At 41.7% G+C, this 17,172-nt stretch overlaps 1 protein-coding gene across 2 annotated transcripts in view; it reads right to left on the minus strand.

The window, feature by feature from the left end:
• Nucleotides 1-6,965: 6,965 nt before the first annotated feature.
• LOC144600626 (rho GTPase-activating protein 6-like) overlaps nucleotides 6,966-17,172 on the minus strand; it is a 185,536-nt gene continuing 175,329 nt past the window's right edge. For both annotated transcript variants that reach the window (XM_078412440.1, XM_078412441.1), the window contains exons 11-12: nucleotides 15,190-15,443; nucleotides 6,966-9,675 (exon numbers count right to left, since the gene is read on the minus strand). In XM_078412440.1, the coding sequence (XP_078268566.1) occupies nucleotides 9,041-9,675; nucleotides 15,190-15,443 (889 nt within the window). In that variant the 3' untranslated portion in view covers nucleotides 6,966-9,040. The remainder of the gene's footprint in view (nucleotides 9,676-15,189; nucleotides 15,444-17,172) is intronic.

A 17,172-nucleotide genomic window follows, 5' to 3' on the forward strand; every position in this document is an offset into this window, starting at 1 on the left:
ATTGAAGATCAAATACATTGTGATCTTCTTTTAAGGTTAGGGGGGAAAGATTTAATAGGAACCCGAGGGGCACCTTTTTACAGAAAGGGTAGTGGGTATATGGAATGAGCTGCCACAGGAGGTAGTTGAGGCACGTACTATCACAACATTTAAGAAACATTTGGACAGGTACATGGTTAGGATAGGTTTAGAGAGACATGGACCCAACACAGGCAGGTGGGACTAGTGTAGATGGGGCATGTTGGTTGGCGTGTGCAAGTTAGGCAGACGGGCCTGTTTCCATGCTGTATGACTCTATTATGATTCTATGATGTGATTCAGTTCCTTTCCAAATGCATTGTTTACTAAGTCATGAAGCAAGCTACTGATGGACCCAATTCCACATCATCTGAAATTATTTATATTGTTAGTATTTTGTTGCTTCATATAATCTGAGAAGCTTAACACTGCAACAGCCATCAGGTATTTATTTCACAAAATGCTGGAGTAACTCAGCAGGTCAGGCAGCATCTCAGGAGAGAAGGAATGGGTGACGTTTCGGGTCGAGACCCTTCTTCAGCCATCAAGCGTCTCTTATAGAGCCAACCACATTTACATTTTTTTAAAATGTAACCAATTGATGATAGTCGGATTTGAAGTTTGAGATTGACATTGTTTGGTGATTTCACATTTATCTTATGTATCAAATGGGATCTTCAAACCACTATCTAAATGCCTTCAGTCCCCACACCATCGTCAGACATTGCAGCAACTTGCCAAGGCTTTTTCAACACCACGCCATTCTTTACCACATAGAAAGACACGAGCAGTGGATGCATAGAAACAGCATCACTTGCAAGTCACAAACTATCTTTACATAGCGATGTACTGGTGCTCCTTGAACATCAACATCACTGTGTCAAAAGTTCTGAGACTTCCAACCTACCTGTACTTCTCCACAGACTTCACAGCAATGTGTCTGTTCTATTAATGAACAAAGATCATCATGACAAAGTGTTGCAGAATTGATCAAATTTCCAACTCGAATAGGCACTTTCAAATGATTGGCAGATATGGTTGTCCAACCATCTACCAACAAAAACACTGCCTGATAGGTATCCACCTATCACTCACAAAACTTTGTTCTATGCCATCTCTCTTCCAACTTTCTCCCCTCCACTACAATCAGTTTGTAGAAGGGTCCGGACCCGAAATGAAGCAAATCCACATTCTCCTGAGATGCTTCCTGGACCGTTAAGTTACACCGGCACTTGGTGTATTTTATTTGTAAACCAACATCTGCAGTTCCTTTTGTCTTCATAAGTTAAAATAAGATATGAGTTTGCTAAATGTCATGATCCTCTGTGCAGTCACCCATTATGCTTACATCAGTTACAGTGTAATGTAGTGGAGAATTGCCTTTTCAATATCCCATTAAATGTTTCTGGCCTTGTTTGGAAGAAAGATTTTTCGGCAGAAGGAAGGGAAAGGAACAGTGAGAGACTAAAAGGCATTCAGAAAGTCCTGAATTTTCTTATATATAAATCATGAACAGGTAACAAAGGCACAGCAAGTGTTGCAAGAGGATATAAATATAAGATTAGAGATGAACTTCTCCAATTTCACAAATCTTAAGTGAGACCATGTCTGGAATATTAGAGTTTTTAAGTTGCAGATCGTGTTGCAAATGTAATTAGATTGTGGCAATCTTATGGTGTATGTTATATATGCAGTGGGTTTTTTTGTGATGGTACGTGCCGACACCACATCCCAGCACCTCTGAAAAGTTAAACACTCATAATTTCATTCACCGACCACGTACCACATGTTCATTGCAAAGAAAGACAAAAAGTGCTGAAATAACTCAGCAGGTCAGGCATCATCTATGGAGATAAAGGATAGGTGACGTTTCTGGTCAAGACCCTTCTTCAGACCACATATCTACATTTCCACATATGGTTATTAATCGTATGTAGCTTTAAGGTGAAAGGATATGTGCGAGGCAATTTTTTTACACAGAGAATGATGGGTCCCTGGAACACGCTGCCAAGGGTGGTGGAGGAGGCAGATGCGATGGCAGCATTTAAGAAGAATTTAGATAGATCTGTTCTATCACACACAAGGTGGTGAGTGTATGGAACGAGCTGCCTGGGGAAGTAGTTGAGGCAGGTACTATTGTGATGTTTAAGAGACATTTGAGCAGGTACATGGATAAGATAGGGTTAGAGGGATATGGGCAAAATGCAGGCAGGTGGGACTAATGTAGATGGGACAATGGTCGGTGTGGGCAAGTTTGGCCGAAGGCCGAAGGTTATGTGCAGGTAATTGAGATTAGTTTATCTTGGCATCATGTTCGGCAGAGACACTGTGGGTGGAAGGGCCCATTCCTGTGATGACCTATGCTGTGTTCTATGTTCTATGTGCATACCAACACTTTTTTGTCAACAAAAATGCATTGCACATAGGATCTTTACAGCTGTAAAATTGAGGCTGGATTGGGCCTTTGGTTCGAGAGCTGAAAAGAGAATGTGAAGATTTAAGAGAGGTCAACAAGGTAAGCCTGAGGTCAAGAGCACTGGGAGGAGTAGGAGATCAGATTGTGTTGTGATTAAGACTTCCCAAGCAAATGGTCCTCACCCTCCAAAGAAATTCCCTAAAAGAACCATAGACCTTGAGCAGCCAACAACCCCAGCCTCTCGAGAAGCTGTTGAGAATAAAAGGCTTCAGGTTAAAATGCTCTCAAATCTAAGTAGGGATCAAAAAGATGTCACTATATATTATGTTAATTAGGAAGCCACTGGTCCCATTCCACTGCCGTTTTTCTGCAGTCTGCTTATGATTCCCCATTCCCATGCATTCATGCGGTTTTAGAACTGCTGTAGATCCTTACTACCCCTCAAAGGAGTTACAAGTATGAAACCTTTCACACAGCACCAAAACAGGCCCTTCGGCCAAGCTCGCCCACGCTGACCAACGTGCCCCATCTACGCTAGTCCAGCCTCCCTGCGTTTGGCCCAAACCCCTTTAAAGCTTTCCTGTCCATGCACCGTCACTCCAGCACTGACTCTGCTGGGATTATCACTTTACGCAGTGGTGCTGTTTTATTCACTGGCATGCCATGCACAAGCCTGATAATCATAGTCATAATCTACAACAAACTGCCCTGTTCCTGGTGCTTCATATATAAGAGTGACAGCAATAAGAAGTAGCAGATAAACATGGCTTTACAGCAAATATCATGTGATTAAATCTTACTTTGATCCAGAAGGGATTATTAATGCCCATAGAATGCTATTGGAGATCGTGTACAAATAGAGAAATGTCTCGGATGGTCTGAGATGGCTTTAACTTCAATTATGGATAAGACTTGCATTCGTCAAGTTTTACTGATGTTCTGTGATCCCAAGACAGTAATTATTGTGTGGGAAGGAACTGCAGCTGCTGGTTTAAAATCGAAGATAGACACAAAATGCTGGAGTAACTCAACAGGACAGGCAGCATCTCTGGAGAGAAGGAATGGGTAACGTTTCAGGTCGAAACATTTCTTCAGACTCTAGTGCATTATTTCTTCATTCCCGGTGCGTTACTTCAGCATTTTGGGTCTATCTTCGACAGTAATTACCGTTGTTGGTGCACTCTAAGCATTCAACACCAGGATCAGTTATTCTCAGATGAGCATTTTATTTTACATTCCAGTCACATTTGTGTTTTTTTAAAGTAAAAATGCAAAGCCAGTGCCAATCTGGAGCTCTACCAATCGGAATAAGATTGATATTACTTAATGTAATTTAAATTAAGATTGTTAAATAAGGCAAAGTGGGAAGTTCCCATCTGATTGTTGTGTGTTGAGTTCAAAGCTACAGAATACATCTGAAAATGTAAGGTCGTAGTTCACCAACTCATAGTTGCCTTGATCTGAAGATCCTTTTTCTCCCTGGTATCAGATTGATCAGATTGATACCAGGGATAAAAAGGATCTTCAGATCAAGGCAATAGTTTCAGAAATACAAGTAAATAGGAGCAGAACTTGGCCATCTTGCCCAATAACCTCTCCTGCCATTCTATGTAGCTTAGTAAGCTTGGCATGTTCCTCAACAACTCTCACCAACTTCTACAAATGTGTCGTAGAAAGCCTTTTATCGAGATGCATCACAGCTCGGTTTGAGAACAGCTCCATCCAAGATCGCAAGTTATTGCAGAGAATTGTGGATGCAGCCCGAGACCATCACACAAACCAACCTCCCTCCCATTGACTCCATCTACACTTCACGCTGCCACGGCAAGGCCACCAGCATAATCAAGGATGATTCTCACTCCAGACACGCCCTCCTCTCCCCTCTCCCAACAGGCAACAGGTATGGAAGTGTGAAAATGCAATTCTCCAGATTCAGCGACAGTTTTTTCCCTGCTGTCATCAGGCATCTGAACCATCATATCAACAACTGGAGAGCAGTCCTGAGCTACCATCTACCTCATTGCAGACCCTCAGACTACTTTTAATTGGACTTTACTGGACTTTATCTTGCACTGTACGTTATTCCCTTCATCCTGTATCTGTACACTGTGGATGGTTCGATTGTAACCATGTATAGTCTTTCTGCTGATGGAAAGCACACAATAAAACTGTGCCTCATGACAATAAATAAACTGGACTAAAATATGATCATAGCTAATCTTTTTTCCATGAATGACTTCTCTCCCACATTATTAGCTTTCTTGGTGTTGGTTCTTGACCAGTGTTTTGGTCCACCACTAACATCTGCTACTTTACGTCTTCTTAGTTTGGTTTCTATATTTTCCTTAACCTCCTATGTTGACTATGGGTGTGCTTTTTTTCTTGCTTAGTTCCTCTTTCTGAAAGAGATAAGTTTCTGCTCAGCATTATGAAGTAGTTACTGGTATACGTATCTGAAATTTTCCCACTCCACTCGAACCATCCATCTTTTTAACTTTGTAATTAACCTTATTTATGTTGAGGACATCGGTTTTCGACCAAAAATATTCACCAAACTCCATCTGGAAATCCACCTTTGAGATCAATACTTCTTCAGGAAACCTTGATTACAAGATCAATGTGCAGGTTAATATCACTCATAATGATTACAACCTTCTTCTTACATGACTTAGTGGTTCCCCAGTTATGCTTTATCCTATCAAGAGGCAAGATCTTGGGGGTCTCTGCACTATTCTTATATATAGTCTATCTATACAGTCTGTCTATCTATCTATCTATCTATCTATCTATCTATACTTTCTGTCTGTCTGTCTGTCTGTCTGTCTGTCTGTCTGTCTGTCTGTCTGTCTGTCTGTCTGTCTGTCTGTCTGTCTGTCTGTCTGTCTGTCTATCTATCTATCTAGCTATCTATCTATCTATCTATCTATCTATCTATATATATATATACACATATATATATCCTGTTTCTCCTGGCATTTCCTATCTCCACTCAAACTGACTCCACGTTGCAGACAATTGCATCTATATCACTGGTCACCTCTACACTGATTACCGTGTTATCCCATCTCTATCCCTTTTTGTGTATGCTTTTGGAACATTGATTTACCAGGAAAATTGAGCTCCCAATTCTTGTCGTCTTATAATCCATATTCAGACTGGAGAAGGATCTCGACCAGAAACGTCACCCATTCCTTCTCTCCAGAGATGCTGCCTGCCCTGCTGAATTACTCCAGCTTTTTGTGCCTATCTTCAGTTTCAACCAGCATCTGAATCTTGGATCTGTGAGACAAGTCATGGTAAGGCTCCTCTCCATCTACCCTCTGGTTCCCACTACCTGCCACACGTTTGGGCAAACCATCCTGACCTTGATCATTGATTAAATGATCAAACTTGAGGAAATTAACCCAAGAAATGGGCTGCCTTCAGATAATGACCCCCTCCCCCCCACTCTGGGATACATTGCAGTGTGTGAAACATGGACTCCAGTATTCCTGTTCTTTTTCAACTGTAATTTACTCCCTATCTTGAGCCTCCACTTATTTTTAATCTCCTCCACTTTCAAGTCTAAAACCACCCGTCTTTTCTTTGAATCACTTCTGCACTCAAGTCCCAGCCCTCCAGTAATGGTTTCATAGATCAGTCTACAAATGCCAACGAATTAGCTTCCACACCCCTTGAACCAGCCAATGCACAGAGTGCAGTGTTACGTATTAACATTATGAAAAGGTTATGGATTCAATGGAACAGTTCAAAGGCAATCAAATATGTTGAAGATTTTTCTTGTTTACTTCAGCGAGTTGAGAATTTCTTGTAAAACGTTTTCTCATGAGATTCAATGATGGAATAAATTAGATAAAGCCCATATCATATCATATCATATATATACAGCCGGAAACAGGCCTTTTCGGCCCTCCAAGTCCGTGCCGCCCAGTGATTCCCGTACATTAACACTATCCTACACCCACTAGGGACAATTTTTTACATTTACCCAGCCAATTAACCTACATACCTGTACGTCTTTGGAGTGTGGGAGAAAACCGAAGATCTCGGAGAAAACCCACTACCAAGAACATAAATTCATAAGGTCATAAGTGAAGGGAGCAGAACTAGGCCATTCGGCCCATCAAGTCCACTCCGCCATTCCATCACGGCCGATCCATCTCTCCATCCCAACCCCACTCGCCTGCCTGTCTTCTCCCCATAATCCCTGACACCCAAACCGATCAAGAATCTATCTATCTCCGCCTTAAAAAATCCTACTTGTTTTAAAAGCTTCTACTTGCATTAAGAGTAGAAATGGAATGGTTAACTTGAAGAGACTGCAGATGCTGGAACCTCGAGCAAAAAACAAAGTGCTGAAGGAAGTCAGGCAGCATCTGTGGGGGATGGACAGACGGCAAGATGGAGTTGAACTCCAGAAGAAGGGTCTCGACCAGAAACGTCACCCATTCTCCCCAGAGATGCTGCCTGTCCCACTGAGCGATTCCATCCAGCTTTTGTGTCTGTCTACAGATAGACAAACCGTCCGTCTATTCTCTCCACAGATGCTGCCTGACCTGCTAACTTCTTCCAGCCCTTTGTGTAACAGTTAACTTCCAATTTTGTTTGCACATCGAACCTGATCCAGGCAAAGGACTTCTTTTTATCAGCCCACCGGGTAAATATTTCAGGAGCTCAGGCAGAATAAAGGCAAACTGTACGCCGATTCTATCGCAAGCAGGCGAGGGCGAATTTGTAATCGGCTCCTCTACCGTCCGTCAATGTTAAGCGTGCCATTGAGAATCACGACCTCTGCCACAGAGGTACGAGCCTTAAAGTCAGGACCAGTTTTCAACTGCGCAAATCAAACGACCTACAAGAGCACATTGAGAGCTTTTCCCGAGGTGGTGGTGCAGTGCGTGTTTTACAGTAACGACAAGGCTGGGATTTTATTCACATCCTTTGTTCTCTTGTATTTTCCTTGCAGGTTACATTTTGACAAGCATTTGTTTCCGAGGTCACAGCAACTCCATTAGTTATTGGTCCAAAGCACTTGACAGTGAAAATTCAACATGGTTTCCCTCCCCAACCCTCCCCCCCCCCCTCCCCTCCCCCCCCCCCACCACCAATGAACGGACTGGTGCTATTGTTAGAAATCAAGTCTTCCAAAGCGCGGTTTTGCACACAGAACCACAAAGAAGCCCCATTGCCAGGTTGTCCAGTTGCACAAGTTAGTTTTATGTACAGGCATTAGGCAGATGGGATCCACGTTTATTAGCAGAGAAGTTACAGCTGATCTCGGGTATGTATGCACAGCACAAGGTTGCCCACCATTTACAAGACGCCACAGTAAGTAGCAGGCTGGAAACAAGTGGAGTCAGGGATTAACAAGCAAGCCGATGCTGGAGGTTACAAGATGTCCCCGGAAAATGGAGGTAACGTTGCGTGACGTTGGGAGCAGAAAGGGAGGAGAGTGGATAACTTAACCTGTCGAACGAGGAGGATGCCTAAAGGTGCTTTTTGCATTCTTGCCCCAGCTCCCCGCGATAGAGTCCCGTCATCAGCAGAAGTGCAAATGTAAAACAACCCTTGGAACCAGCTCACAAACGCTGACATTCCACACTCCAAGCTGGAAAGGCCTGTCACTGATATGAAAGCAAGCTCGGAGGAAAACAGACTATTTTGTTCAGTGTCACGTTTCGATCCCGCAATGTTGAGCATTCATGCACAGTAGCATGCACTGTGGAAATCATTCTGGAGAGGGAGAGAGGGAGAGAGAGAGGGGGAGGGAAGGGGAGGGAGAGAGAAGGGGAGGGAGAGAGAAGGGGAGGGAGAGAAGGGGAGGGAGGGAGAGAAGGGGAGGGAGAGAGAGAAGGGGAGGGAGAGAGAAGGGGAGGGAGAGAAGGGGAGGGAGAGAAGGGGAGGGGGAGAGAAGGGGAGGGAGAGAGAAGGAGAGAGAGGGGGAGAGAGAGAGAGAGAGAGGGGGGAGAGAGAGAGAGAGAGGGGGAGAAAGAGAGGGGGGAGAAAGAGATGATGGAACAAATTGTTCAGACCATAATAGTCGTCGAAACAGCTGGGCTCAGTGGTCAAAACTTGCCTTCCGTCAATTTAAATGTTCTCTCCTCCAAGATCAAAATCCCTGGACATTCCTTTAAATGTTTGCATTATCAAAGCCATGACACATGATACACTAATAATAATTTGCTCTTATTTTAAATAATGTGTAGATGCACAAAGGTATAAAATTAAAGCTCCGCTGAAGTTAAGCTTCTGCACAGAGAGGCAACAGCCATTGAAACAGCAAATAACATTTAAATATCCTTTAGGGGGGCTTCTGAATTATTTCATGAATGAACATATCATGGGCAAACTGGAAATGAGTCAAAATCGTGCAGCAGCCCAGTGTTACAGTTTACGGAATGCATAATACATTTTAACAACTAACATGACAGACTCAAAACTGTTCCCACATATGTTGAAGTAACACCCTCTTGTAATGAAAGGTCATGGACCTTAAATGTTAACTCATTTTCTCTCTCCACAATTGCTGCCTGCCCAGTGGAATATTTCCGACATTTTCGTTTGTTACTCCTTTTAGAAGTATCCACGGGATTGTTATTTCCAAAATTATACCGCAGTTTCGCGAAGGGAACTTTTTTTCTGATCGCTGCTGAAATTATGGTGTTGCAGTTGTTGTTGTTGATGTTGTTGCTGTGTCTGTCCTTTCCTTGGGGAGTCATCCCTACCACTCCTTTTCACCCACACTTTTGCTTCCATTCTTCCTCGACACGTCTCGTTTTGTAGTGCTGCACTTCTCTCAGATTCCCAGGGAATGAAGCTAGATTCAATCATTTGATTTTTGCTCAAATACTCGTCAGATGAGCTGGCTGCTTCACTGAAGCCCTTAGAGTCCTTGTCCATTATGGCAGCAGAGGATCGCATCATGAGACTTTTACAATTTGGAGAAAATTCTGAACGTACTCTTTGAAGTTTGCCTGCGCCTTTTGAGTACATCAACTCCTCAGTGCTGCCTGTAAATAACTGCACGCAGGCAAGACCTGAGGGTTTGCCATGGCTTTGGTGGTTCAGCTGACCATCGGGAACTGATGGAGACTTGCTTGTTGCTCTTAAAGCTGTGCCCTCTGCTTTCTTCACAAAGTCTATTGTTGGTTGTGAATGACTTGCTGTTGTTAGATTCTCATATGATCGGGATGCTCTTCGTCGATTGGAGATTCTTTCCACACCAGACTCTTCATAAGGACCTAAATAATTAAGAGAAAGTTAATAATTACTTGCTAATTTTATTGACACAAAGGGGAGCCAATTTATTTTACTTTAATAGCTATTAAACTTTTCCCATTCAAGGCCAGAAACCCCCAGCTCTTTCAATCTTTCCTGATCAGTTCTCATAGCATCCTTCTTGTGGATAATGTACATAATTTTAGATCTTTCCTCATAAAAAAATGATAGGTTAGCAATTGCAATACTGATTTTTCACCACCAGATAGGGCTGGCAACTGATATTATATCTGAACATCTCAGGTTAGGAGCACGAGTCAGCCACTTAAGCATTCGAGAATGCTTTTTGGAGAATTTGGACAATTTTGCCCGAAGAAACCAGATATGCTGCTTGTCCCGCTGAGTTACTCCAGCTTTTTGTGCCTATCTTCAGTTTAAACCAGCATCTGCAGTTCCTTCCTACACATAGGCATTTGAGTCTGTTATGCACGTTTAATGTGTTTGTAATCTCAACTCTGCATTAATTTCTAAACAGTGACCTTTCATCCCCCTTGTTTATCAAGAATTTATCTATCTCTGTCTTAAAATTATTTCAAAACTCAGTTTTACCCCCAAAAAATCACCACTCTCTGAGCGGGCGGTAGAGTTGCTGCCTTACAGCGCCAGAGACCTAGATTTGATCCTGATCCTGAGTGCTGTCTGTACGGAGTTTGTACGTTGTCCCCATGACTTGCGTGGGTTTTCTCCGGGTGCTCCGGTTTCCCGCCACACTCCAAAGATAAACAGCTTTGTAGGCTAATTGGCTTGGTAAATTTGTAAATTAGGATAGTGTTAGTGTGCAGGAATCACAGGTTGGCATGGATTCAGTGGGCCAAAGAGCCTGTTTCTGTGATGTGTCTCCAAACTAAACTGAAGGGAAAAAGAGAGTTGTCCCTGTTTTAACTGGTCAACCATTTATTTTTAAGCAGAGACTCCCTATTCTCTGCTTAAAAGAAGAATTTCATCACAAGTGGAAACATACTTTCCCATCGACCTGGCTAAAATGGGTTGCCAAATGAGAGTGTATTCAATTCTAACAGTGATGTTTAACAGATGAACAAGATGTTTAGAAAATTGTTCATCATAGAGTTAATTGTTCACCATAGAGTTAATTAACAGCAGTCAAGTACACTTATTGGTATGGTGACTAGCAGGCTGATGGAGGATTGTGATTTACTTTAGCAGGGTGGAAATATTTCCACTTGTGAATAGCACCAAAACAAGAAGCCACAATACAAAATAGCAATAAATCCAGCAGAGTATTCAGGATATGAATTGTTGGATTCCTGGCACTTTTACTGTTTCCAGTTTCTGATGTACATTTTTTTTATTGTGAGAGAGCCATTGACAAGGGAGAATCACAAAGTATAATTAGCTGTGAATCACTATGGGAATTTAATAGTAGTTTTATTTTATAAATTGGTAAACTAACAAGATATGGGATGTCCAAAGCTGGGGACCAAAACATGATGATTTGGACATTCCAGGTAGATTAATTGGTTCGGCACTGCAACACTCACTGCAAAGATGGATGAAGAGGAAGCCACCTTTTGGGGAGAGCTGCTGGCCTCCCCACAGAACTATCCATGAGAGGAGAAATCAGGCAGCACCATGTATTGCACATGTGCGTAAAAGCACTCCATCACTTTATAAGTGCCTATCAGAATCCTTTCAGGGCATCTCGAAGACTGTACATCAACTGCCACACTGGAGATAAAACGTTGTCCTCTTTATATACTGAACACACATTGTAATAATATTGCATTGTATTCAACTTCCAAAATTCATTTCAGTTGCAGGAAACAGAAACATATCATGGAAGTGGAGCACTACTTAGATTTTCTAATGGGAATGAACATAAACATTTGGCATCAACAAAAATGGAGAATGATGGTGGCAGCATGATGGGGGCACATCAGGCATCATCTAATATATTTAACACGAGTTATGCATTGGATTAGTTTTTAGTTTTAGCGATACAGTTTTTAGTTTTTAGTTTTAGAGTTTTTAGTTGTAGAGATTTTAGATTTTGAGTACGGTAACAGGCCCTTCTGCCCACCGAGTCCGCACCGACCAGCGATCCCCGCAAATTAATACTATTCTATGCACACCAATTCACAATTATACCAAGCCAATTAACCTACAAACCTGTACGTCTTTGGAGTGTGGGAGGAAACCGAAGGTCTCAGAGAAAACTCACGTGGTCATGGAGAGAACGTACAAACTCCGTACAGACAGCATCCGTAAGTGCTGCAAGGCAGCAACTCTACCTCTGCCCCTGCATGACCTATCTTTAAGATTCTGCCCTCTTCATAACTATTTGATTAATTTTGGTGCAGAACTTCCTTAACATGACAGCTCAAGCCCTTGAGATGACAGGCCCTTAATGAGAGCTCAAGCCTTTGTTTTATTTTTTTGTGGTGTGTGTTTAGGTTGGCAGAAAGATATTTATTGTTTATCTCTAGTTGTATTGAATAGTTGACGAGGGTACTTTTCGTTATTGTTTTCCTTGCACAGGTGATAACAGAATTTGACAATGTTTTGTGGTACAGAATCACATGGAAATGTCATGGTATATCGGAAAAAGGGTCTTGACCCAAAACGTCACCCATTCCCCCAATCCCGAGATGTTGCCTGTCCCGCTGAGTTACTCCAGCATTTTGTGTCTCTTCGGTTTAAACCAGCATCTGCAGTTCCTTCCGACAACATGGTACATCCATCCAATGTTACTGCTATAGTATAATTGGTTTCCTCATGATCTGACAGATCTACTACCAGTGATATGGTATGTTATTAAGATGAATGTTATGAGCATATATGTGGATGGTGACTCTGCAAAGAAACAATTCTCAAAGTGTCCTGAAATGCTTTAATGAATGGTCAGTGATAACTGGATAAGTAAGTGGGGAACCATTTTCACATATCACCAGTGAACTAGACAAAAAAAGAATGTTTTTTTGAGGATAGTGGTGTGGGAAACCATGCCAGAGGACTGGAGAGAATAGGATGCTAGCATATTTCAGTATTGTTTTGGATAGGATTTTTTTTTTGTAATGACAATGAAACTCATCATGCTCACCATCATCATAACATGAAATTTTCAGTAATTTGGGGCATTTGGAAATACAATGTCCAGGCCAAACTCCAGAAGTTGCAGTCATTGACTTGCCATTCCTATGCAATTCCCTTATGGAGCCTGCAAAGCAATGGTGTTTTTCACCCAAAGCGAAATCATCCATATTAAAGAATTCTGGTGAGGAGCTAATAAGGAGCTTGAAATTGTTATGCACATTTGGATTAACTCAAAATTAAGGTTTGCTGATGTCCTAGGCCATAAATAATGTTAGAAAACTTGCTGGCCAAAATAATCACATTTAATATGTAGTGATAGTAATTCGCCTTACAAAATGACCAACAGTCGGCTACCAAAAAGAAATGCGATCAGGAATGCAAGGCTGCTGTCCAGAAGAGCACACAAAACCTGAAAAAACAATGGTGGAGGGAGAAAGCTCGGGAAATCCAACAACTAGCAGACGCCAACGACACTCGGGGCTTTTACAACACAACTAAAGCCATTTTTGGCCCATCCACTCATGGTCAAGCCCCTCTCAAAAGCAAAGATGGGCCCACCATCCTGAAGAGCAATGCTGACATCAATTCTTGATGGAGGGAGCACTTTGAAGATCTTCTAAATCAAACCGCCTCATTTGACAGGAATGTGATCAACAACATTCCAAAGCAGCCCGCTGACGACTCCCTAAGCAGAATACTGGTATTTATTCACAAGCATATAATATTAAATTAAGTAAAGTCATTTGAAGATTGATGACGATCTGACATCTGGAATTACCTGCCCTGAATGCCGAAGAACTTTCAAAGCCAGGATTGGACTCATAAGCCACCTGATAGTTCATAAAAACACAGAACGTAGAAACGTAGACCATCATCCTCGACCTCGAGGGATAGCCACGACGATCGTATAAATATTTTGTGAAAGGTTAATATACGATATTGTCACTTCTACCGAAGTAACGGGATCTGAAATTTCAATGGGACTGTGAGAAAAAGATCAGCAATCTTTGTTCATTGGACACTTTCCACGTTCTGTTATGTTTTCTTGATTGAATAAACACAGAGAATTTCAGGAGACTACTTCAGTACCTGATGCAGAGATGTAAAGGTCATAGCTTTAATTTAACTCTTTCTACGATACTGACATTGCTTTTAAATCCACTGCCTGTGGCAATTTAGAAGAAAAGGTCCAAAGAACAGGAAGAATGGATAAAATGGGTAACAAATACCACATTTGTTATGCGGTTAGTGTTAATTATTGAGCACTAATTGCTCTCGTCTGTTCTGCTTCCTTAGATGTCAGATCCTCATGTTGTTGAGTAATACCCTGTATTGCCTCAAAGGACATTCAAATAATAGAAGAAACTGATTTATGATTTTGGAAACTTTATGCGTAATTAATATTACTGGGACCTTTGTGTGTAGAGTGGTCAGAAAAGAGGCATTTGTATAATTCAGAGGTTAAAAATTCAAGCACAATCTGTAAAATAAAATGTCCATACGTAGTCCTGGATCAGAAATGTACAGAATACTGTAATAGTGGTGGGTTCTTGGAGAGGAAAGAATTGGAAGCAATGTGGAAGAGTCTGGTAGTAAAAGGGTATTGGCTCCAAGTTGTGGCAAAGCAAAATAGAATTGTGCTGATACATGATTTTCAGATCTCATATCTGAATAGCAAATTTTCAGGAGGTGAAGGTCTTATCAGATTGAGGTTGGAGGGAGCAGTTGGGGTGCCGGCACGTGGCTCTGGAAAGAAAGCTATGGATATTCTATGAGTCTAAACTGACAAAACTCTTCGAGACGAAACATAGGAAAGAGAGTCTTTTGGTTGGAAATAGAACAAATGTTAGAGAGAGACAATATGTGAAGCAGTCGGCAGAGGAAATAAATGAGGGTTCTGGGCATGGTTGGTGACAAGAGCCACGAGTGATTGCGGAAGATCATGAGGAACATTGAGAACAATGGGATCTCGGACAGAATGGAAAGGGATTAAACAAAGCACTAAATCTCACTAAAGTATTTCCAGCAAAACCAAAAGAGGGGCAATGATACATGCTAGCCGACTAAAATGTCAACATTTCCCAACAGGACTTTGTCACAGCAGCAAACATATCTGCAGTTCCTACAGACCCTTTTGCAAACATTAAAAAAGCATTTTTAACCTAGTTTTCTGAACAATGACAATCATTTTCTACAGTGCACAGTGTACTGGATTCTCTGGAGCAACGCATGAATTTCTTTGGTTAGAAAAGAACAATTCCAAATGAAGCTTAATCCAGGAAAATGAGTCAAGTTCAGGGTGGCAGTGTTTCACACATTCCTGGACAAGACCGCAGCCTGACTTGTTGAACAGCTTTTCTGTAACCCCTACGAAGTTTTTCAATGCAGTATTTAAATTAATTTAATAAATCAAACATATCTCTTACTTTTTACAAATCGGGAAGAAAAGTTCTTTCCATCATCATGATGTCCATGTCTAATGAATGTCAATGTATCTGGAACTTTATACAACTCAGAATCTGAACTTTTCTTCCTCTGGTCCTGCAGAGGAAGGCCTTCACAGAAGCTGCGTGAGCTGTTCATTGGTGTGGTGTTAATGGCTTGAGAGCAGGGCTCGCACACAGCTTTGGCACAAGGTTGCTCTGCCATCACAAACACTTCATTTCCTTGATCTGAACTCCTGTGTAAATTGAGGAATGGAGCATTACATTCAAAAGATCATGTTCAGTTGCCATATCTGAGACAGATAGCAAACACACCAAGTTTCCAATCAAGTTAATTTGTTTCTAATGTTCCCATACCTGGCTGTTAGTTCCTTTATGTGGCAGTATATTACTGTAGTTAGCACTGCATAGTTATTGAAGTTACAAGGAATCGGCTGAGAATCAAAACACTTATAAATAATTTGGCTGTAAATTGAGCTCTGTACTGCCAATTATATTGATGTTAGTTGTTGATTTCCTTTCAGTTTGCTGCACAAATCATGTGCACACAGTTTTTATGGAGATCTTCGCTTGCCAGTGCTAACATGTGCATCTCACTTGGACAGGCAGAAGGCAGTGACACCATTCCTCATGCAATGGTGAAGTCATGCCGAATGAGACTGTGATCAAGATGGAGAGCATTGTGTTTGACCGTAAAAGGAAGCCATCCTATCCCTTACATCTGTTTTATTTATTGACCTTCAGTGGTATATATGTTTGCAGGTGGTTAATTTGAAATAAAGTTTTCAAAAATTGGAGGGAATTGTGTATAATGACAAATTGATATTATATCCTCAACTAATAGCAATAGTCATTGCCTTTCCTGACAAACACAGCTGCATTGATAGTCATGTCTCTGGGTTTTCAATATTTTCTCTGGAGCGCTGGAGGATGAGGGGAGACCTGATAAAGAAATATATAAAATGATGAGTGGCATAGATCGGGTAGACAGTCAGAACCTATTTCCCAGCATGGAAATATCAAAGACTAAAGGGCCTATAGCTTTAAAGTGAGAGCGGTAAAGTTTAAAGGAGATTTCCATGGCAACTTTATTGTACAGTGGCTGGTGGTTACCTGGAACATGCTGCCAGGGGTGGTGGTGAAGGCAGATACAATAGTGATATTTAAGACGCTTTGGAGCAGGCACATGATATGCAGGGAATGAAGGGATATAGATCATGAACAGGCTGATGAGATTAGTTTATCTTGGCATCGTGTTCGGCACCGACATCGTGGGCTGAAGGGCCTGCTCCTATGCTGTAGTGTTCTATGTTGTATGATCGGGCAGAGCATAAACAGATCTGTGGAGGAGTGTGCCCTGCGGAAGAAGGGTTGATTTTGGGAGGAGGTACGGCTCTATCACACCGTCTTTTCAGTGATCTCATCTCCTCAGTGAGGATCAGCATTTTGGGGGATAGGTATATGTTTAGATTTATTATTGTCATGTGTACTGAGGTACATTGAAAAACTTAGTCGTGCATGCTATCTTATCGGATCAGTTGCAGCATACATAAATACAATCAGTTCACACTGAAATGCAATAGATAGAACAAAGGGGAAGATACAGATTGCTCAGTATAGTTCTCAGCATTTTTGTGCATCGTAGCACATCAGCTCCTTGGACAAAGTCCTCAATGGGGTAGAGGTGAGATATCACTTCAGCAACTGGATGGCAACTGAGATTTCAACCATGCTGCTTGAGAGAGGCACGGGGCATCGGTTTGCTGCTGAGTCAGCAGGTGACTGTTCAATTCCCAATTCCAGAGCATGTCTAGGTAGTCTTTCCAACAGGTTTTGACAGATTTCTTGTCCTGAGAATGTTACCAATGTGAAATCAGCAGCGAATTTAACCATAGAAGCATTGACCATTAACTGCAATGACCTGTAGCTATAAGGAGATTTCACATGTTGGATTTCAACGAACTG

Source organism: Rhinoraja longicauda, chromosome 15 (assembly GCF_053455715.1).
Source record: "Rhinoraja longicauda isolate Sanriku21f chromosome 15, sRhiLon1.1, whole genome shotgun sequence".
Classification (NCBI taxonomy): Eukaryota; Metazoa; Chordata; class Chondrichthyes; order Rajiformes; family Arhynchobatidae; genus Rhinoraja; species Rhinoraja longicauda.